At 45.1% G+C, this 23,388-nt stretch overlaps 1 protein-coding gene across 5 annotated transcripts in view; it reads right to left on the bottom strand.

Moving 5' to 3' along the window:
- LOC111849302 (galactosylgalactosylxylosylprotein 3-beta-glucuronosyltransferase 1) overlaps positions 1-23,388 on the bottom strand; it is a 71,380-nt gene that overhangs the window by 1,198 nt on the left and 46,794 nt on the right. Inside the window, exons 3-9 of one of the 5 annotated variants that reach the window (XR_011983371.1) lie at positions 14,625-14,767; positions 13,468-13,539; positions 12,862-13,370; positions 8,012-8,308; positions 4,689-4,796; positions 2,729-3,301; positions 1,457-2,465 (exon numbers count right to left, since the gene is read on the bottom strand). Coding sequence is in view for 2 of the 5 variants with exons in the window: in XM_072701675.1 (XP_072557776.1) it covers positions 4,710-4,796; positions 8,012-8,308; positions 12,862-13,370; positions 13,468-13,539; positions 14,625-14,745 (1,086 nt within the window). In the remaining 3 variants the exon portion in view is untranslated. Of the gene's footprint in view, positions 1-1,456; positions 3,302-4,688; positions 4,797-8,011; positions 8,309-12,861; positions 13,371-13,467; positions 13,540-14,624; positions 14,768-23,388 lie in introns of those variants that run through there. The other 4 variants (XR_011983372.1, XR_011983373.1, XM_072701675.1 and 1 more) reach the window with 4 other exon arrangements.

The raw sequence follows: 23,388 nt of genomic DNA, 5'->3' as shown, positions 1-23,388 counted from the left end.
TAGAAAAACAGCTATAACTATTTATACAACAGGCATAGCACATTATAACCATGTTTTATAGGGCATTCATAATGCATAATAAACTCTCATCTATAGTGCACTATAGATACCTTCATTATACAGACCATTATAATGCATTATGATGACTGTTTTAAGTAAATTGTTAAAAAATCTTCTAGTTTATTCGGAATGACTTAATAAAACTGCACCTGTCCAGTGTGGGTTCAAACGGGTACATTTTAGAATTTACAGAACAAATACGTAAACAAATTTGTTAATAGGAGTTCAAATAGTGACTCTGGGAGATACAGTGGAGATTAACAGTAGACATCGATTACAAACAGCTGCCTAATCATCACAAACATCATTCTGTTGATTTTGACCCATTCTACTCCCTTTGAAAGTGGTGTATGTCCTCTTCTTGTCTAAGGGATTCTCTTAATGCTTTGTATTTATTTCAATAGCTTTGACACCGTTGATACTCAAAACAGACTAGTGCCATTAACAATAAAATGGCCCCTTTTGACTGTGAATCACACAATAACACAGTCCTCGTTTCTGTGTCGTCCTTTCTTTATGAAGTGAGGAAGAGGTCAGTGGCAAGTTGTCTGAGTCAGTGATGTCATAAATGTGTACTGGAGCACTGAAGGGTCTGGATCTTTAACACAAAGGCTTGTAGGGTTCTGACTGACATGCAGTCTAGCTATTTACGGCCTCTGCACGCCAAAGTTGGTCTGTGTGTGGCAGCAGGTGCATTTAGGTAGAACCCAAGCTGCCTGTGTGACGCATTCAGGCATCCGCAAGGGCTTGGAATTCTCAGAAATCTCGCTTACGCCGGGAATGAGTACAGCTATAAGGAAGGAAATTCATCGAGCATCTGCAGCTTATTTTCAGGTGGCTGGTGGTCTGAGAGGCACTAATCATTTGAATCTGAATGACTTTTGACGCATCTGTAACGTGCGAAGGGGAAGAGGCGAGAGGCGGCAGCTAGTCACAACTCAGTAGGATTTTATCCTCCATAAACTAAACTGTGAACTAAAGCCAACTGACATAAATATGGAGCATGTTGCAACAACATAATCAAATTTTTATATTGTACTGACCTTGACACATTTAATACAGCTGATGTTAAATATCACATTTCCAAGCCTCATGTATGTTGAAATCCAATATATGTGCCGCTCTCTCTTAACTGACCATCACTGCTCTTTGTTTCTGAAATGTCAGTTGAATCAATAACACTATGATCTATCTAAGCCATCACCATATGCAAAAGAGCTTTTACGAGCAGTCAGAAGTCAGAATCTAAAGCATCTGCATCCTGCCATTTCTCGCTCGGTTTAGTCTGGCGACTCCCACGCGGACTCCGAGACAGACGTGTAAATCTGACACGCGAGATACGCGACTGAGACCAGACGCCGGTGTGAGTGCATCGAAGCAGCAGTGAGTTCAGCCATCTTGAACACCATTTTTATTACTTTGTGCTTGTCTTAATATTTTTTCCCACAGATTAGTCAAGAATTGTCACAAAGTGTGTAACAGCACTGACATATGCCCCGGAAAGAAAAAAAAAAACCTAACGTGTCAGGAAAAAGAGAAGATCGTGACATCTGTGAATAAACAAACACTGCAGTGGGAACCGCTGCCTGCTTGCCAGTTTTGACAGTGTCGTTCTGTAGAATCTGCAGTAAATTCTTATAGTGTGAAAAAAAAAACACGCTTGAGACAACGAAATAACTTAAATAGAGACAGATGGGTGGGAATGCTTCATCTGCGTATGCTCTGCAGCCATCTGCCTTTGCCTCTTAGACCTTGACGTCATCGTTGGTCTGTAGCTTAGCTGAGACAGCTGCAGGACAGTGCAACACCATGGTATTACTCCCAGACTCTGGGAAAGGAAATTTTCAGTGCTTGTCAATAGAAAGACCACATTGTCTACAAAATCTATAATATTCCCATTTAAAGTCTGATAATACTTCTGACTGAGTGCTCTTTATAAGCACCGGGTAAAAAAAAAAAAAACCCTTCACAGAGACACTTCATTAACAGCGGTCATAAATTAAGATATGTCGGTCATTTTTAAACTCTCAATAAAATTATTACACATTTACATAAATACAGTAAAAGAAACATAAGTACATTGGCCTAATCATAAGCAGTGGGCAAGAAAATGTTTGCATTTAATAAATTTACCTTCACAATTGTAAAATTTCCAGGGTAGGAAATAGATTAATTCATATACACATGAATTTCACAATCAATTGTACCAGTTTTTTTTTCTGATCATACCAATATTTACACTTGAATCTGAATCTACGCCGTGCTTCACAATCACAGCAGTTCTAGAGTACTTGTTTGCAATGAGATTTTCTCCCCAAAAAGCCGTGGGGGGTGGCAGGGGGTGTACAAGGCTGCAGCACACACTCAGTGACATTTCTTGATATAATGTACCGTTTCGCCAATACCTGGGTTTTAAATACAGACAGAAGTCAGTAGCATTGGACTAGCAATAAAATGTAAACATCTACGAATTAAATTAAAAGCAGGCATAATGTTAAAAGAGGTATGTAAAAATAAGACATTCCTTCCATTTTTATATTTTCGTTTGGGTTGGTATTTGCTGGAAAAAATGAGCAGACGGAGATATTTGTTTTCTTTAGTTTTCTTATTAGGTGTTTGGGTGGGGCACTTAAGCTATTCGTTTTTTGGAGGGGAGGTGAATATCTACCTTATGGCGACTTTTCCCTCCTGGGTACGAGTGGAGTGGAAAGCCTAGCTTATCGCTTGTTGCTGACTCCAGTGAGACAGATACTACTTTTCACTAAGCAGTTTCAAATCCAAAAAAAAAAAAAATCATTCTAGGCTCAGGTGCAAAGGACCGGCTTGCAGACTCTGGAGGAGAGAGGTCTGTGATTGTCCTACTCATGAGTCAGTGCCATTGCTTTTGATTGGTTGACACATGATGGGGTTGGCGCAGTGTCCTCTTTCCCGATTGGACGACATGGCTGCCATGGTGTCTCAACATGCAGATGCAGACGCCTTTGTCCCTTGCTCCCCACTGGGCTTGTCTTCAACTTCACCTCCTTGCTTCATATTATTTTTTAGACTAAAATAGATTAATATTGCCATGTTGTATTAATCTGTGCTTTACTATTGTATATGTTTCAGTTGTTTTTTTGTTTTTGTTCATTATTAAAAGAGTTTGTCGTTCTCAGGCAGCACATTTGGATTGGGTGAGTCCAAATATTCTGGAGATGTTGCGCAGGGTGACCTCCTTAGGGGTCCTTCCAACAGCAACCAGCTGGACAAATTGGAGAGAAAACAATGGATTGCATTTATATACTGTATGCCCTATCTATATACAGTACTGGGCAAAAATCTCAGGCAGTCAAAGACAATGTTTAAGGCTATTTATCTGGGTAGTATGTGTATATTTGCTCAGGAAAAAAAACACAATTTAACATTATAACTACACCAATTAAAAGTAACACAAAAACTAACAGGAATTTCTCCAGTTCTCCAAAAAGTTACTGATATCTTGTTAGATGGTTAGATGAACACCGCTTCAGTTCCCAAACTCCCCTCCTCAAGGGCACCCCAGCCATTTCATGTATATGTTAAATTTCACCACCAGCTCGATTGATTGATTTATTGATTGATGGATTGATTGATTTTAATCACTTGATGGGGTTTGATTAGCCGTAGGAGACAGGGTAGTGGTTGAGTCAAAAATACATTAAAAATACGATACAAGTTTATAGGATGATTGTTGCAAATAAGGGGTGATTTTAGGAGAGCTTTTGAAATGACTACACTTTCATAGTTTTACACCAACATAAAGATCATTCAAACATCATTTGCTTCTATAGGCCTATATATACAGAACTGTGCAAAAGTCTTAGGCAGTCACATTTATAACAATATAAATCACATAAAGGTGTACATTTACTAGAATTTTGATTTAATGAAGGATTCTATTGTATTGGCTTCCCGATAGCGGTAATGGCGTTGCAGATGTGTCAACTCGATTATCTACGGTGCCAAGATATGTGACAAAGCAAAGGGGGAGACCGTGAAACACCTCGCCTTTCTCATGTCACGTCGCGAATTAACATCAGTCAGCGATCTCCCTTCTTTCCGAGCACGGAGTGACTCAGAGAAGACGATCTGTTTAATAATGTTTGCACTTGGAGTCTCAGATGTTTGCAGAGACAGTGGGATGAGTCATCCCCATTTTATGTGTGTGAAATAATATTGTGAATGAAATCCTAAAACCTCTTTCCTGACAGTGTCGCAATTCCTCCAGTTAAATGTAGCTTTAGGGTATAATAATTCTCCTTTCATTTAAGAGATGGAAGTTTTCGCTGGTGTTACAGTTATGCTTAACGGGTCTGATTTCATTTGTTATGACCTTTGAGGCTCGCTGTAGCTGACTCTGTGTTTCTTAAGCCGTAAAATTTTGCTAGAAATTTGAGTAGGCAAAGAAATTATTACCATATTACAATTTTAAGTAAGAAATGCCTCAACATGCAGTTCTGATCTATAGTGGATATAACGGTTTCTAACGAAAAAGTGGGCATTGGTTATAAATATCGGGCTTTAACTCTCATAATGCGTTTATCGCTCGTCAGAATTTTCACTTTCTGATCCGTGCAGTTTTGTGACGTTTATAAGAAACGTGTGTTTACCAGCGTCGAAAAATACGGCTGTCAAATCTCCACGTTGGGATCTGTGAATCCTTTCTTGCCCTCGTTCACTAAAACCGGTTTTTCTGTTCTGGTGTGCCATACGAGAATCTGTGGAATGGGGGGAAGAAAAGAGCAGAAAAAGAAAAAACGTAAACGGATACCAAAGGCTGTGTGCTGACCATCCTACACCCAGCTCTAACTAGTAGTAAAAAGCTAAGTTTGTATCGTATTCAGTTCAAGCCTGCATGAGAACGTGATACAGAGATCATTTTCCATATACGGAAAGTTGCTGACATGTTACTCACATTCATTTAATATAAGCCTACCGGTCCTCTTTCACTAGGTTGATCAGATAATCCACGTCAGGATCGAGGGACACTGTGAGCTACTTAAGGTTTTAAGAGCTACTTTAAAATGAAAGGCTCCTGTGCTTGGCTAAACAGTTCAGTTCTTCTTATGCTTTGTTTCATATTAACATTAGTGACACATGCACAATTATAAGAGACTGATCAGTCCTGATGAGTACACAGCAAGAACTCAGTGATTTAGTGAAATCCAGGTCGGTTTAAATAAAATGGCAGTTTACAAATCCTGTCCGAGCTCACCATGTTCTCCCTGACAATGACTATCTGGCAATCCTACTTTTTGCAGTTTTTGCATACAGATTTCTGCAATTTTATTTCAGCAGAAACCTGTGATTAGAAGCCTTTTTCCTCACTGTCAGGGGAAACTTCCAGACAATTTCCACGTTTTATGTGAACGTGTAAATCTGATGAGTTTTAATACTTTCTCGTTTATGCTGGCAAAGCCAAGACCCTCCAGACGCTTTTCAGAGGAATCTGTATGTTAAATCGTCAGCAGTTAATAAGCACATTTACGCATCCTCTTCCATGATTACCTACCATAATGACGCATAGATTAGCACCAGTTTTAGGGATCAGTCACAATCTTGCTCTAACAACTGAGCACAACATTTCTTTCATAGTACCATTTCACTTCATAAACATTAGCAAGCTTCATTAACATTTTGTTTCAGAAAACCTCCAAGCGTGACCTAAGGGTTGATGTATCACTGCTGTGAATTTGCAGTACCTAAGATACTGGAGTCAACACTTAGCAGACCTGCTTTTGCAGCAATTAAAGCACATTTATAACCAGATTTTGCAATTTACACAAAACCTCTGAGCTGTTTGTTTCTGCCTGTCCCTGCCAGCTTTGACCAGTCCCTGTACGAGAAATTTCCCAGTCTCTAACATCTCCAGAGGATGCAAATCCACACTCTCACTTATACAATGAATGTCTGAGTAGGTTTGTATCTTTATTCAGCACGTTAGTACTGCGTATCTTGCCAACGGTGTGCCCTGCCTTGCGCCCCATATCCACCCAGGATTTGTCTCGGTGCGTATCTTGCAATTTCGCTAAAGCGACTCAATTTTATGTGCCGTGTCTCCTGGCAGTAGAGCTCTGTTGTAAGAAACCCAAAGGGTCCACACTCTCTGTGGCTCCTGAGATTCTGGGCTCGCCTTACGGTCCCTGTTGCTCTCATGTCTTGTTCTCTGGATGAAAAGAAAGCTGCCTTGTTTTTTAAGCATCTGCTCCTACTTTCAGCAGGAGACGACGGCGGCACATGACGGAGTAACAGGGGCGTCTTCACTGAGGATATGAAGCAGGAATGAAAATGCGACGGCTCAGGTGTGATCTGTGTAGGAGGCGATGTAATGCTCCTCACATCACTGAAATCACAAGCATTGGTGCATCACCTGTATTGTCTTTTGTTAAGAATACGCATCATTCTCTATGGGTGAAAATAGGCCTTCTAAGCTTTAACATGTGATTCTAGATGCTATTCTGCAAGCTCCCTAAAAAGTTCTGCATTTTGCTTTTGAGACGAAAGACTCTTTCCAAACCCCTAAGGTGCGCTTCAAAGATGCATTTGATATTGATTCCTGTCGTCAAGGCAACCTAGGTGCTTTGCATTGTGCTGCACGGGCAAATATTCACGTTTATAACGCGGCGGATGGCCACGGGGATACAGACAGGCTTGATTTACTTCCTAGGAGTGGGAAAAAAAGAGAAATACAAATGTGTCGTGGAGCAGAGCATCATCTCTCCTCCTTATCCCTCTCAGAGCGGCACTGCGATCGCGCATTTCCATCGCATCTCGTCGCATCGCGTGAATAATGCATGGCCGTTGGAGATGCGTCAGTGCCTCTCGGCCTTTGTGCCCAGGCGCAGGGGAGGTTAATAGTACCAATCACACCTGAAGCGGGGTGATGTGTGGCAATGTGCCCCCATCCTCCGGTCCCTCCCTCTTCCCCCCGGTCGCTAACGCCTGCCTCTATCGCTCCTCTCCCGCGCCCCGCTGCCCCGCCCTGGCAGGGAATGGCTGTTAGCATGCTCCAGCCCAAGCTGCGTGAATTTTAACATCGGAGATCCCCTCTCTGTCTCCCCCTCCCCCATCAGCACGAGAGGATCGCATGGCTCAGTGACCGACTCTGCTTAGCGATGGGAGTTTATGGCGGAGGAGATCACACAGCGTGTCTAAGTGCTCCTAGACCTATTCAAGGGCTAACCGCTCATTAGCTCTTCGTTTGAACCCTAAGCTTCCTTTGAATAATGCCATGACATGCCATTTTTCACAGGATTATTAACAGACACCTATATATGTGCTGACTTACTATGTGCACAGCAGTGGATTCACTTATCTGGGGCCCTAGGCTGACATCGGCATTGACAGTAAGGTGTTGCTGATTTAACTGATCATTCCATTTAACCCGAGGTGGGCCAGGGCCCTGATGATTGTGGGGGGGGGGGGGGGGGGTTGGCTGTAGCCTAGATAGCCTATGCATTAATCTGCCCCTGCTTATGTCAAGTCAAGTCAAGTCAAGAGATTTATTTGTCACAAACATGCAACATGCAGTGAAATGTATCTCTGTGTCACCCTTATTTGGCTGTATAAAAATAGAAAGAAATAAAAATAGAAAAAGGTAAGAAGTAAAGTCGGAGTAAAAAAGAGAAATTACAATATATAAATACTAAGTAATTGTGCAACAATTAGGAGCATGTACTGGGGTGGGGCCACCGGGGCCCAACTTAAAGCTGATTGGCCATCATAGTGCTCCTTCCCTAGTCACATTGGCTAATGATACAGTAAGCTGGCCCCTACTATGCCCTCGACCCAAAATCACCTCTGGCTATAACAAGGAAGGTAAATGGGCATATGGATTTGCTCGCAACAACATGGTTTCCATAGATACAGCTGAAACTCAAACTGGTTAGAAATATCCACTGCCATCTTGTACCCCCACCCCCCATTCTCTAACCTTAGTGCAATTGGCTGCTTTGGGCTCCAGATCGTTTAGGGTGACCAGCTCCCTCAGCAGGCTGCTCTCCTGATAGCCGCCCTTCACCCCCCTCAGCTTAAAGTACGCCTGGGGCTTATACAGGATGAGGCGCAGGTTGACGGCGAAGCCGGCCATGTCGATGGCGAAGGGCCGGTGCGGATCGAACACCGTCTTCCAGCCGTACACCTTGCCGGCGGCGTTGACCTTGGGTGACTCGTAGCGGAGGCCTCCCACAAAAGCCACGGGCCACACGGACACCTTCCTGGTCGAGCGCATCTGTAAGAGGAGGGACATATTTACCTGTACAGCTCGGGAAAAAATGAAGAGACCACTCCATATGTTTTACGAATCTGCATTATTAAATCCTGGTTTAATCCTGGTTTAATCCTGGTTCTCCTGGGCACTGAGCGGCAGGCAGCTTGCAGGCTCAAAATTTCTAAGTCATCAGTACACAAGACTAGGGTGAAGCAGGAGACACTGGGAACAACTGGCCAGGTAGAGGGCAGAAGCAGCTTTCTAATGCCAGACCGGTCACTTATCCGACGGTGCCTCATAAATCGGAGGATGACATCAACTGACCTTCAAAAAAAATGGGAAATGTTAAGTGCACTGTTAGGACAGTTTGTAACTGGCTCTTAGATGCACAACTGAAGACTCAAAAAGCAAGGAAGAAGGCCTTCACCAATGAGCATCGGGGGGAGCCAGGCTGCAGTTTGCAGAAAAATGTGTATCTTACACAGAAGCACAGCCATAAACTGGAATGAGTGACACTCAAAATTTTGCTGTGGTCTCTTAATTTACAACATAATATTAATAACAATATGATGGTCATATTTGGCTAGGAAGTGTCCATATAACATAACTTTCTAAAGATAAAATTATCTCATGGCAAAGCTCAGTTAAACTGAATTCATTTTTATATAGCGCCTTTCACAGCACTTGATGTACACAAGACTTGACACAAAATGATGCATGAAAGGGAAAGAAAGATGTTAGCCATGTGACAGTAAGCTATGGTCTCATAGTGATGTCATAGTGATGTTAGCCATGTGACAGTAAGCTATGGTCTCATAGTGATGTCATAGTGATGTTAGCCATGTGACAGTTAGCTATGGTCTCATAGTGATGTCATAGTGATGTTATCCGCGTGACAGTAAGCTATGGTCTCATAGTGATGTCATAGTGATGTTAGCCATGTGACAGTTAGCTATGGTCTCATAGTGATGTCATAGTGATGTTATCCGCGTGACAGTAAGCTATGGTCTCATAGTGATGTCATAGTGATGTTAGCCATGTGACAGTCTATGTGGGTCATTTTATGGCGCAAAGATACGATCAGGCTGACCACTTGAAACCAGGAAGTGAGTGAAAAGAAACGAGCCAATCAGACGATCAGCTCAAAAGAGTCTCACTGTCCCTTTAATCTCCCCACACTTGCCTCCATGCCCGCTAATTAGAATGGTCCCTCGGTCTTAGAAGCGAGAACTTTTCTTTAACAAAGACGGGTACACTAGCCATTCATCTACTGCCAAGACGGCAGAAATGCCATCGGTGTCACGGACGTGTCTTTGGAGCTACATGCATTGGGTGTCCTGCAGACGGGTACGGGGGACATCGGCATCACTAAAGGGCACATGAAAGCATCAGGCACACAAATCAACGTAAGATATTTCACAAAACACACTGATGGAGCAGGAAGCATTTTTATGCTGAGACATTTTAGCAGAGACAAGTAAGAACAGATGAACTCCATCAGCAGCAGGCTGGGCCCTGAGGTAATGAAGTGCCAGAGCCCCAGGATTCTTACAGGTATAGTGAAATGTGTCGGACTTCTGTGATATGAAATTAATTGAAAACATTTCGGCACTATCATCTGGAAGACGGTAGACAAATGAACACTTTTGATACACACTTAACAAAAAACCAAATGCAATGCACCTCAACCAAAATTACACTTACAAGGAAACAATCAAACACTTTAAAGATTCAGCTGAGTGGTTACAGAAAAATACAATACTGCCGGAATGCATAATTCTTTTATTTGTACTGAATGGAATAGCAGAGCCAATAGCTTAAAAATGTGTTTCTGTTCTAGATACGGTCAGTGTGCTGTGGCTTTAAGGCTGTCACTATCATCACACGTTATTCGCACCATAATGATGCACACGTTTACATACACGGGACAAGACTTGTGTTGTGATTTGTGAAAATTCAGTCAATTTCTATAATATATTAATGTAGCTCCAGGCTAGACTGATGCTGCAGATTAACATTTGTCTGTGGATCGAAATATCAATGCCGTAACAATGACATCGTGTCCATGAGGGTTATGCCTCTTTATAAATTATGTACTTACTAATATAACACATTACCCTCTAGAAGTCAAAGTTTAATAAATGCTCTCTAGCATATCATAATCTTGTTGATGAAGATTTTTTTTTTTGTTGCTGTTCCTAATCATATGTACACATGAATTGTAATTATATTTACAACTGTGTTTATATTCAATTATAACAACTGCATGTGCTAAATTAAAATTTTATGAGCTGTTTATTCAGCAGAAATATTCATAAGTACGACGCTTTGCATGTGTACATTATTAGGCACCAAATTAATCATAATTCTGTGATTAATCTGTGGAAGAGTCCACCGACCCCAATGCGACGGGAACGGAAATAAATGATCAGTGTGAACAGGCCCAGCACCAGGCCCCGGCAAGGAGGAGGTGCGTCATGGTAACACTGCCGCTTCTGAGGAGGTGCTATTCAACATCTAGAAGCAAAAAACATGCAAAAGGCAAGACTTCGCTATAAATAGATTACAGCTGTAAATAAATGGAATGTTTCGGAATGGCAGAATAAGCAAATTTAAAAATACAAGCTGAATAATTAATACCCGCATCCCTGTGATGTATGGATTTTTCATACAGTGAGAAATGTATACATATTTTATGGGCTATTTTAACTTGGCCGATTTAGAAGGGGAACAGCTCATGCCACTTGCCTGCGCCGCTGGGTCCAGTGAAGATGAATAAGATCATTCTGGCCCCAGTTCAGAACTAATGGGCTCTCTCTCTCTCTTTTTTTTTTCCAGGGTCCATGTTTTGTTTGCTCTGCAGACCACGAACTTTTACCTGGGGCCCTAATGAATCGATGGCACAAGGGCCACGGAGATCTGCTGAGCATGCAGAAGTCGAAAAAAAGTCTTTATCTGCAGAAAATCCCCCCTTTTACGGGGTTTTAATAAAACATTACCAGCCACTGCCGGCCGCTGGCCAGATAACAGCTGTTGTGGTCCCTTTCTTTATTCTTTCAAACTGCCTTATTTGCACTGCAAAGATTCAAATTACATTATGATTCAGCCCACAGTTACAAGATGTGAGGCTAGGTGGCAGCAGTGAGAGCCCAGGGCACAGTTGACCTATGGATACAGACATTTCTAACATTCACTGAGTAAGAAACAGTAAATTAGGGATGCGTTCTGAGGTCTGGTACATCTGGAACTTAAGGCCCACGTTTCTGTATACGATACCTCAGACATGGCAGGCTCTACCTTTTGAGGGGGTTAGCTAAATATACAGCTTTATTTGGGGTGGGCCCCCTGCCACGAAAACCGATGATCATTTTACTTCCCCCCCCCCCCCCAATGCAGGTAGTTTGGAGGCCGTAGGCAATCACCCGTTCTGCCTGCAGCTAGAGCAGGCCCTGTCTATATGTTTTCAGATGATTCCATTAGGTCAGCTAAAAAGGCTGGAAGAAGGGGAAATAAATGAGCTGGGTGTTTACAGCGACTTCCACGGGGAGTCGTAAAGCAGACGAGGGGCCGTCGAGTCTTTGTCCTGGCTGGGGTCGTCTGTCAGCCCGGACACCTGCCATAAAGATAGCCAGAACCAGCACGGGGGGGCCTGTCTAAGGAGACGTGTCATGTGACAGCGAGGGAGGGGTGGCCATCAATGCGACATCCACTGCTATTTACGAGCCCCCCCCCCCCCCTCAGTGGTAATAAGAGCAGCGGTTACAGGCCCAGGTGTATTTCACACATCCGCTAAGGTAATCCGTTTTTTCTCATTTTCACGTTCACTGGGTGTCGACGGGGAAAACAGATGCAGGTGTTAATCCGCAAGAGGAGTTCGGTTTAAGTGACACTCTCAGCCTGTTTCGCTGAGCAAATATAGTGCAAACGTATGGGTTGTTTGGTCTTTAACTGGTAAGATTGCCACAGAGGTGTAGCTAGTGACATATTGCATGATTTTGTTTTTTCTTTGTTTGACGTAAAAACGAACATTGGCAGCCATTTTTAAGGAGTAAAGGGAAGAGACCAGCTAGATAGCATGATAGTGGGGTGGGGGGGGGGGGGGGGGGGGTTAGGAAGATTCCCCTGACAGGGGCCATAAACATTGTCATGGAGTCCGACACAGGCCCACTGCCCATATTTCCCTGGCGCAGGACAAAATTACTTCAACCATACTGGGGACAGTATGAGCCATGACAGGGTTTGTAAAAATTCCATTTCAATTAAGAAGACCTGGATTTGACTTAAGCACTGACTTCTTGCTGTGTGCTGATTGGTCAGTCTCCTATAATCACACAGGTGTCACTAATGTTAATGTGAAACAGCTGGATGAGTCTTTCAAGGAACCAAATCTGTAAAAGTACAAGAAGTATTGAATTGTTTAGCCGAGCTCAAGAACCTTTCAGTTTTAAAGTAATTTGTAAAGCCTGAAGTAGCTCATAATGTCCCCCCGTAAGATGGATTACATGGTTACTCTATGTGCAGCCCATCCCAGCTGAACCCTGTCCCGGGCCCGAGATGGTGGGCTTTGGACCCACCTCCTCAAAGAGCTCCAGGCTGTAGGTGTTGTCGTCGTCGGCGAAGTAGACGATCCCCGGCTGGGTGCTGTTGGGGCTGAAGGTCTCGCGAAGCCAGCGCAAGGCCAGGTTCCTCTGCATGGTGCCGCGGGGAATGCGCGGGTCCCGGGCATCACCCCGCAGCTTGTAGTTGCGTGGCGTCTCCACGTTGAGGTGCGTGTAGTTGAGGCCCGTCTCCCGCAGTAGCCGGCTCACCAGTGGCGTGCGTCGCTGCGCATCCTCCACCAAGATCCAGTGCAGGTTGGGTACATGCAGGAAGGTGTTGGCCAGCCGCGTCAGCTCCGCCTTCTGCACGGGCCGGCTGTAGGTGGGCGTGACCACATGGATGGTGGGCAGCACATCCGACCAGGGCGGCGGGCGCGTGTACACGTACTCCGTCCGCACCACCTCCACGATGTCCTTGTCCGACGAGCAGTACTCCTTCGAGTCGGACCCCTGGCCCGTCTCGTGACGCCCCTCGGCTCCGTCATCTAGGACAGAGGGAGAACGATCGAGGAGTTAGCGCCCCCCGGTGGCCACCCCCTCTGCACGTCTCGCGCCACAGAACACCGGGAGGCATTGAAGTACCTGCGAGCCGGTGGCGTCGAGCAGCAAGCCTCTCTGGTATGATAAAGATCTCTTTTACTAGGTGGTGACAGGCTGCAAAGAGTAAAAGCAGGGCTCTGTGAGTGGGCGGCAAGGCTGTGGGCGGAGCCTCTTCCTCCATTGCCCCCTTAGCGTAGCGAAGGCGGTAAAACCGGAGCTCGTCCAGTCCCTGTCTGTCCCATTCCAGACAGGAAGAGCGCCTGGCCAATCGGGTATCACAGGCGGACAGATCGGAGCATCGTTAATCACGCGCATGCCCCCCCCCCGCCCCCCTCATCTTGTGCTCCTGCTAATGGCGGTCTTTATCAGTCTGCCATTAAAGTGCAATTCCCATTACGGGCATTAAGAAGATATTTTTGCCCCTTGCAGATTAACCAAATTTCCCGGCGAGCAGATGTTCTGTGTGCTGCTGCCAGAGAGGGTTCTTGGCACGTTCCCGCACTTCACGAGAAAAAAACCAACCGTTGGTATGATACATGTGTCAAGAAGACAGTTATAGGATGGAAGATTCCATAAACGTTCGGCGTTTGTGATGGTGCGCCTGCTTCTTTAAAATAAATACCTCCTCCCAGACGTTTCAGCAAAGCCGATACATTGAGGGAACTGATTATTTCAGACAGTGATTAAAAGGCATCACAAATACATCTAATCTTCTTTTGATATGAAAAGCCTGTTTCCGTTCAACTGCTTAATAGATTAGCAGGATGGCTTGCGAGGCAACGGAGGCTCGTTTGCTGCAAGTAATTTGGATTTTTTTTTTCCAGGCCCAAGTTGCAGATGAAGCATGAAAATAGAAATAAGTCAATATACTTGTCGCTAAAGTGCGGCAGGCGCAAGAGAGAATGACTGTTGTGTGAGTGTGTGTATTTTTTCGTAATCTGATTGAATGCGCAGATGTCCTGTGGGTTTTCCCCAATCATCGGATAAGCGTGCCGGTTTTAGCGAGATATATGGATTAGGATAAGAGGCTGAGCTGAGAGTCTAAATTTGTCTCGTGGACGTTTGAAAACCGGGCTGACTGGGCTTTGGTCACAATAGATGAAAAGGTGACGAGGGTCCCACTGCCTCCAAAAGCCTTTGAATGCCCCCCCCCCCCCCCCGGCCTTTGGATGATGAGTCCCCCCCCCGGCTTTCCTTACCCTTTCGGATGGTGAGCAGTGGGGTTATGGCACTTTGGTGCCAAACGGTGATCAGCAGCGTCCACGGTAACACGATCAACACGATGGCGAGAATGTCTCTTCTTTTCGGCATCTCCACCATCGGACTTAGACCTCGTCATCACCTGCGGTGGGGGGGGGGGGGGGGGATGGGGGGAGGACATGGAAGCGGTAAAGGCACCGAATAAACAATGTGACACACGGGAAAGTGCTTCATGCCCTCGATGGTCTGCTGGCAGCTGTTCTGGACATGGCACGTGGAATGAAACATCTGCCAAGGATTCGCTCAAAATTTTGCCTATTGCTCTTGTAAAGTATTTGCCCAGCTTGACATTGGAGGGCAAGAACGATGCATGAAATTCATGCTGAGTTGGAAGGTTTTATGGCAACATGTAGGGGTGGATGTCAATTGTACATATAATATTTAATAAGTCCTATAAAACATCTCCCTGGACTATAATCCCATATCTCTCCATTGGTTTCACAGGTACTGTCACAGGCTCTGCTCACAGATGCATGCTGGGGAATCCCCGCAGCAGAGACTCCGTAGGTGACACGGCAGGCTTATTCCTTTGTTCTTTCTGTGCAGTTAGTTTTGGCGGGAAACAGGTCACCTTCCCCAGCTTGAACCCATTGGGTGTTCAATGCCAGATGCCTGGTCTCAGGATGCCAGAATACAAGGTCTTTTTTGGGGCTGTGATTTATGCAGTCGGTCTGCAGGGGGCAGCCTTCAAACTCCTGACAGCTGGTTACACAAGGAATCACGGCAGGAGGAAGGGGGGCCATGGGACCTCCTATCCAACCATACTGTAGGCATCATTTCTCAGAATAAACCAACCAGCGTCTTCACTGTAACTAATATCCATGTTACCTTGTCAGAATCTCCAGGCGTGGGCATGTTTACCATGTTGACTGTCGGCCATCTTTCATCCTGACACGGGGTGTGACCCAGAACAATGGTACGAGTAACAGGAAGCTAAGCACTGTGCACCACTGCTGTGACATGGGGTAAATCCCCGGGCTGTATGGTGGGGCCCCGGACATGTGAGATATATCAAGATATATCTCCGCTATGTGTCATGTCAGCAACGTGTTAGCAAAGGCGGGTTGTCTTTTTCCTTCCAAAATTTGGATAAAGGTGCTGTACTGTCATTGGCCAAGTGTCTGATGTCCTAAACAGAGATTCATGCGGACAATTAGTGTTCAAGAGCATCGAAACGTATTAGACTCCGAAGACTGCCTTGCTCTGTGCCCAGTGATGGGTTATAGTGAAAAGGTTGGCCAAATGGATGCTGGGATATATTTTTAGAGACTGTGTAAAGGGAGACGAAATGAACTGCGAAAGCAATGAGTTTTTTTTTTTTTGTTGAAGTTTCTTTTATTCCGTTGATAGATTCCATAAGCGCAAACTGCTGTCGACTTGGTAATTCAGCACGGGGTGCCTTCAGACGATTTGTGAAACGGCTCGGACAGTTTCTCAAAACCCGTCTAGTTCTTTTGTTCCCGGACCCCTCATGGTACGGCTGTATTGCCCTCGGTGCAGGCGCTGCCGTTTTGGAGAAGGGACACAGAAGCCTAACGTGACGCCTTGTGTGTGGAGAGTGAATATCCGACAGCAAGTTCTGCTTGGGAAGACCAGAAGGTAGTGTTCTGGTTAGGCTCAGATTGTGCCGCTTATCCATGCCAAGCAAAAACGAGGCCAAATTAAAGCGAATGAGGCCAAAGCAGGCCGGGATAATTGTTACAGTCAGAAACCCAATAAATGTAAAGTAGTAAAAATATAAAGGCCTTATTTCAATGGCATTTTGGAGTTCATTTCAAATGATAAATATACACATTACATAAATATATGTAAAAGTTACATAGCACAGATAGCTATAGAGGTTTAGGCCCAAAACAATTTTAGTAACTCCAACAGACAATTCACAGGTGCAACAGAAGAACTGGTAAATACAGTACTCTTTGTTGTTATGTTTTTCATGCGCTATATTTAAAAATAAATTATACTGAAGAGGAAAACATGTAGCTAGTGCCTTTGAAACGATTTTTATTAGGCTCTTGTGCTCTTAAGCGCTGTTCATGATGACACAGAGTTTAATGGACCAATCGGCATTGAAACGGGGCAGTTGAAGTTGGAGCAGCGCTTAAAGATATCTGCAATGAAAAAATTAGCCTGAATGGTACGATACACTAGCCAAATGCTAAAAGGAAACACGTCGATTGTGGCTGTGGTTGTGAATTCTCCCAAAACTCGAGCCTTATCCTGATTCCCCAGGCCGCAGCACCTCTGCATGCTCCGCGGATGGAGAATGTGACAGGATCTGAGCGCGATGGACGGTGACCTGCGCTCTCACACTCTGGGGCCTGCCTCCCTCCTTTGAGGGGAATCGGAAAGCGCGCAGACCAACAGAACGGTGTTTCCTGCTAAGCCATAATGAATCCCTCATTGAGGGATAAGCCATGAAACGGCCTTTGCCAAGATTAGAGAGCCGCGGGCTTAATTATCAGACGGGCCACAGCTTTTGCAGCCGCTCAGTAGGTGTAATTGCAGAGATGATTCTGGAAAAAGCAGCAACAAAGCCGGCATGCAGTACTCTGGTGGCCCGGCTGTGGTCCCCGGTTAATGGCGTTGAGACACAAGGCCGAAGACATTACCAGAACTGGGAAGTGGTGAAGTGTTTACTGTGGGGCTCAGAGACGGATGCCACCAGCGCTACATATCCACTGGGGGGCGCTAAAGTCGTGTGGCAGGTAGAGGACCAAGGCTCCTCCAACTCGAATCCGTGACCATGCACAAGCACCAAACAGCAGACGACCTCATTCGTGACGCCTCGCGGGAGCCCACACTCTGGCGTGCGTGCGCTGCGTCCTTCTTACGGAATCCCGCTCACGCTGCCTCAGTTTGACCCCCGCACCGCGGCACTATGCTCCATTTTTTTCAGCCTGAAGAGCCCTGTTGCCGCGGGCCTTTCAACTTCACGGCAAATAATTTAAAAAATGGCTTAATTATCTCATTTGCCGTGTAGGTGAAGGGAAGAGAACCCTCGAAAATGTGCCTTTATTCATGAACACCTGGCAGAGCCCGGAGGGCGGGGAGCGTAATTGGTGCCAAATCAAGACCCCGCGAGCTGCAGAAAAACAAGCAACCCGTTCGCCGGGTCACGGCGGTTTGTGGGATTTTTTTTTCCTGCCTCTGGGTTGTGCCGCATTTTCATAGGGTCTGCTGGGGCAAGGGGGTCCCATCTGCCCTGAATCCTCAAAAGGACTGTAACCCCACCCCTAGTGTTGTTAACAAGCCTCTCCCCCTGCCTCCCCAACTCAAAACACCATAAAACTTTAATCTACTTACAAGGCAGAGTGGTGCGCTCATTCGTCCTGCCTTCGTAAATAATGCGTCCTCGTCTGTCCAATCATTCTCCCTCATCGCATTGATTCATTTACCCCCCCCCCCCCCCTCACATCTCCACCCCCACCCCCACCCCCCTGCTGGGCTGACTTACAGAGTTTTTCACTGACAACTGGGGAAAAATCAGAGAGAGGCCCAGCAATATGTCATTATCGATGTTCTGTCGCCCCCCAAAAAATAACTTTACCTGGAGGTGGCAGCAAATGCGAATAAAATATTGATTCCTTGCCCGTTAATTGCATCTAAAGCTCTCAGGCCCTGAAAAAGTGTAGAGTATCTTTCCAGCGTCCATGACTTTCCAAGGAATTTTTCACGTGTGCTGGCCTTTGTTGCGCTTGACGCAGACGTGTGCAATGGATGGACAGACAACATGCCACCATGTCAGAATCACTGCCAGCTACGTATGTAATTATTTATACAGCAGTAGCATGAATAAACACCATTGACCTTATTATTGTGAGTGCTGGGGGGGGGGGGGGGGGTCCCTTATTACAGTGAGCACTGCAGGGATCACGTAGCGCTCATCAGGGCCGATTCGCGGCGCGTGTTCCGCCGTTTCCAATTCCCTCCATCCGTCTCGCACACATCTTCAGCATTTATGGGCTTATTTAACTCCAGAGGCGGAAAACAGCGGTAAAGTAGAGCCGGCAGAAAGGCTCCCGGAGCTAATTTATTGGCGCGTCTGCAGTGCTGCAGAACACCAAAACACATCCGTCACAGAGCGCCGCGGAGAGAGTCCGTAACTCATCAGGTGACGCAGAGCCGGCGTCCTGGAGCCACAACGCTGGTTATGGGCCGATGTCATCCACCTCCCCATGTGACGCATCCCAGCATGCATCATGACCCTCCATCCCCCTAAACCGACACCCTACCCGCCACCGAAAATTGACAGAAATGTAAATTTAATCTCCCGTTCTCACTAATTAGCTGCCAGCTTACGCAACCTTAATGCCGCTAACCTCGGCATTTAATTTCCGCTAATGGGGCGCCTGCGCCGTTACATATTTCAAGAATTGTTTTTCGATTGAGGGATAATGAGGAGGCATAATTAAAAGGACGAGCGGCACCAAGAGCGTTTCGCTCTTGTCCTGGGTCTTCCTTTCATCGTGCGCTGGGCCGTGGCAGCTTGCAAGTCTGACAAAGTGTTAATTGTTTTTTCACCTGGGTACATGTGCGCCAAGCGATATGCCTGCCTGGGGGGTCGGAGACCTTTATCAGTGATTCAAAGAGCGATGTTTACAGCTGTGTGGGGCTCCGTCTGATAGTTGTCAAGGTGTAGGTGCAACTTATTAAATGAATGGAAAAGTGGTAAACCAGTGATATGCAAAACTTTTGACTGGTGGTGTACTGGGGAAAAAGACATTCTAATGTGTTTGTTCAAATAAAATAAAGCATCTTTTTATTGCTATGACAGGACAGACCTCCTGGGTACTGTGATGTTTCTCTGTCCTTCTGATGTGAATGGGAGGGGCAGTGCCATGAGGGAGGGGGTGAATCTGAATGACCCCAGGACTCCATCAGATGCCCTGAGATGCCTGAAACCTGACTTCACTCCAAGAATGATGACCGTCAGCAGACGTTCTGCGGTTGCGGGCGAGACAGCCCTGTTCCTCCAGGTCACGCCGTTCATTTACAACCAGGCCCAGGAAGGAGGTTGAAGGATTAAGGCTGACTGCTTTTTGTACCTTTCAAGAAGACTAAGAATAGGCGAACCAAAGGCAAACACACAAAAAAAACACAATTCAACATCAATACAAACAACAAAAGAAACAGACAGGACATAAACGCATTATACAGAGGCGTGGTGCAAACACGCTTCTACTGATTTTAAAATGCTTTAAGACATTTAAAAATAGCAGGTACTCAGGCCATATTGTCTATAACAATATGGCATTGTTTTATAATATTTCCAGCTGGCACCAAAATGCAGGAATGATTTTCTGTCCAGTTTGGTGCCCTTTAATATCCTCACTGCCCGAAAGCACAGCAGTGACCTCACTGTCCTGTCTCAATCGGCCGGCTTTATTTTTGGGTTCACTCAGCTGTTTGCCCCTGTGCCGTCCCGCTGATTAATGGCTAATGCTCCGACACGAGATTTAAAGGTCTTGGCCGAAGACGAGTTAACCTGCACTGGGGGCTGCCAGGCAGGATTTCACAGAACACCCCCCACCAAATGGAAAATAAAATGACACACGTAGCGGGAAGCGACACCGAAAACCCGCGGTTACTGAACAGATGTCGTTATCCAGAGCGACAAATGAAGCTTTACTATTTCACGAGTTTGCATGGCTATTTTATCACTTATGTTTTTATTCTGGCTGAATTTATTTGTGGCTATTTTTCCGAATCCGCGGAATGACGCACTGTGTTACCACGGAAACCCCCCTGGATTTCGGATCCAGTTCTTTCACCTGCACCGAAGCCGCAGTGTCTCCCCGCTGCCCACTGGCCTTTCTCCTCCACGCCGCAGAACGTCACGCTCGGTGAATTTTTAACGAGCCTCATCACCTCCCTCATCCGCTCCAAAGTGTCATAAAAAGTGACTTTGCTTAAAGCCTGTATCGCTGGACACGATGCCACCTGCCCCAGTGACTCTCCGTACTCCGAGTGGGACATCACATTTTTATTATTTTTTTCCAGAAGGTGACCTCCCCCTGATTTATCAGTTGATGTCAGTTCCGGGCCTTTCCGGAGGCCTTGGTACGGGTTTATGCTGAGTCGCTGTCCTGGTTGCCCTTCGCTATCAGGGCTCTGCTTTCTCCACTGGCTATGGATATTTTCCAGGCCTGATGTACAGCTGCATTATGAGAGGAGTCCTGGGTGGCTACTTTTTTGCCGCAGTGATTTTCTCTATTACATATTCTAAAAAGGAGGAAAAAAACACTGAACATTTGACTTGCAGTCAGCATTTACAGTAACTGTTAAATCACGCTCCAGTGTTACGGCTCATTTTTTATTCCAGTAGGGAAGTATCCAGTATTGTACAGTAGGCATGGAGCACGTGCAGTTAAACGACAGTGGGCTTATGCCCTTTGTGACCGTGAACCTCTTATTGGAAAATGTATTAATTCCTTTACCTAGCACTTTGACTTTTAAAGTAGAATCTGACTGATGCCAAATTAGATGTGTGTGGTAAGTGAAAAGGAAATTCAATTACCGCAAACGAGAACTGCGGTGAAATGGGGCAGCATGAGACAGTTGCTGTGTGGAGCTTTCCAGAAAGTTCTTGGAAGAGGCACTTTATGTAGGTTAGTCACATGACAAAAGATGGTAGGCAGGGACACCTAAGAAATGACAACCTGCATGCACATCATGTGACACTTAAGCCGTGATTTCCGCACATATATATTTGCCTTTTGTGCATTTTATTGTCTACATCATCCATCCATTCACCTGCCACACCACGCATGCAGTACAGGATTGTAATGAGCTTAAATGGAAATGCAAGAGATGCTTGTCATATCTGTCCCATGTCATTGAAAAATGCTTGTTTTTCCTCCTGATATTGCTTCTATGACATGTTCATAAGCTTCCCCAGGCATCCATAAATGTTACAGTATTATCTGTAAATCATCCTAAGGATGAGTATCCCTTTCGGGGGCCTGAGAACCTGGACAGATGACGGAAAGTTCTAGGGTTTCTTAATGCTATGTCATTCGTAAGTTACAAGAACTTACAAACCACGTAGCGTCACGAAGGCTTCGGGAAACTCACCCCTGGATGAATGCCCCCCCCCCCCCATAGGGTAGCTAGGCATCAACATTGATTTGATGACATGTAGTAATAATAAATAATCCATGATCAACGAGTCTCGTCAAAGTATTTGTGTGATCTTATAGTGGCGCTTCATCTTGAGTCACCCCAGTCGTTCCTTATTTAACTACAGTCCATAATATAATACAGTCTGAGAGAAGACACCAACTGTCCTTTTAGCCCTTAATTACTTGAATCAGGCTAAATACTCAGGCAGGACTCCAGAAGAGGTTTGAATGTCACTGTCTTAACGGATGCATCTGCTAAAGACTGCTTTGCTAACTGCTAACTATTAAACCAATTCACTGATGTGAAAATTTGACCTATAAAAGGAGACAAAAAGTCATTGTTCAACAACAAATGAGAATTGCTAATAACGGCAAATGAAGGCAAAGGATAGCGATGAGGAGGTTCAAACAACAATTTGTTCATAGGCTACAGGCCCAGTTAATGTCAACAGCTGCACTAATAATCTCCTCAAACCACAATAATTGGATCTGGGGTCCTCATTCTTTGTCTTACGTGTATTTATTAGTGGGCGATTGTAACATCATCATAAACGGGGCAACACGGAAATCCCTAATGAGAAATATTCAGTGAATGCATGATCAAAGGATTTTGGAGAGGAAAGAGAGTCCCCACTTATTCTAGAAGTTGTATTCAGCATATATTAGCATATTTATTTTGTGTATGTACCCGTGAGAGTTATAACAATGGCAGACTTTCCTCGTTTGCTTATAATCAGATTCATCTTCCGGAGGTTCGGTGCACAGTGTCATTGACCACTGTGTGTGAGCTTTAAAATGTGTGAAAACTCCCAGAGCTCACAATGCTTTCAATGAGTGTTTTCATCTTAATGCCATTGATATATGACATTAAACAGTGTTTAAATGTTACTAACGTAGCTGTAAGAAATCACTGAGACTTCAGAAGGACACTGTGGTCAGGACATGGTGGGGAGAGTGGGGTCCGTGTTAAATACTCAGGACCTCAAAGCTATGTCTGAACTTTTCAACCTGTCATAGCAGCCGTGACACGACAGCGATCGATACCTCGAAACAGGCCCGGATAGACACGGTCTCCCAATGGATACGCAACAGTGGCTAGAAAATCCCAGTAGGCCAGACTCTACTCTCAAATGCATTCCTCCCTCGACTGCTCGGGGCTCCAAAACATCAAAGAAATAGATTTTCTGTGTGAAAAGGTGTCAGGGTTTGGTAGATGGCCGCAAACCCCCCCCAGCTCGGAAACCTTTACGAAAAAAACGCCGACGGTTACCGAAACTCCCTGGGCGTCGGTGGAATTAGGAATGTAAACAAGCCGGGGCTCAGTTCCGTTTTACTTACAGGTTGTTTGACGCCTCATTTATTATTAATATCTTTCAATGACTGAAAGGGAAAATGAGAATAATATGGTTACAAGTAAAAACTGGATGACTCATAAAAAAGCCAGAAGCCGAAGTAAACAAACAGGACAGAAGTGGGTGGTAAGTCGTTTAAAAAAATATCAGCCCGCCAAATAACACATTATTATTTTATTGTTCGGCCTTCAATAATAGATAATAATAATAGATGAGAGCAGGCATGT

This window comes from Paramormyrops kingsleyae, chromosome 17, assembly GCF_048594095.1.
Source record: "Paramormyrops kingsleyae isolate MSU_618 chromosome 17, PKINGS_0.4, whole genome shotgun sequence".
NCBI classification, from domain to species: domain Eukaryota; kingdom Metazoa; phylum Chordata; class Actinopteri; order Osteoglossiformes; family Mormyridae; genus Paramormyrops; species Paramormyrops kingsleyae.
Note: the sequence above shows the minus strand (reverse complement) of the source record. Positions and strands in the feature narration are given on the sequence as shown.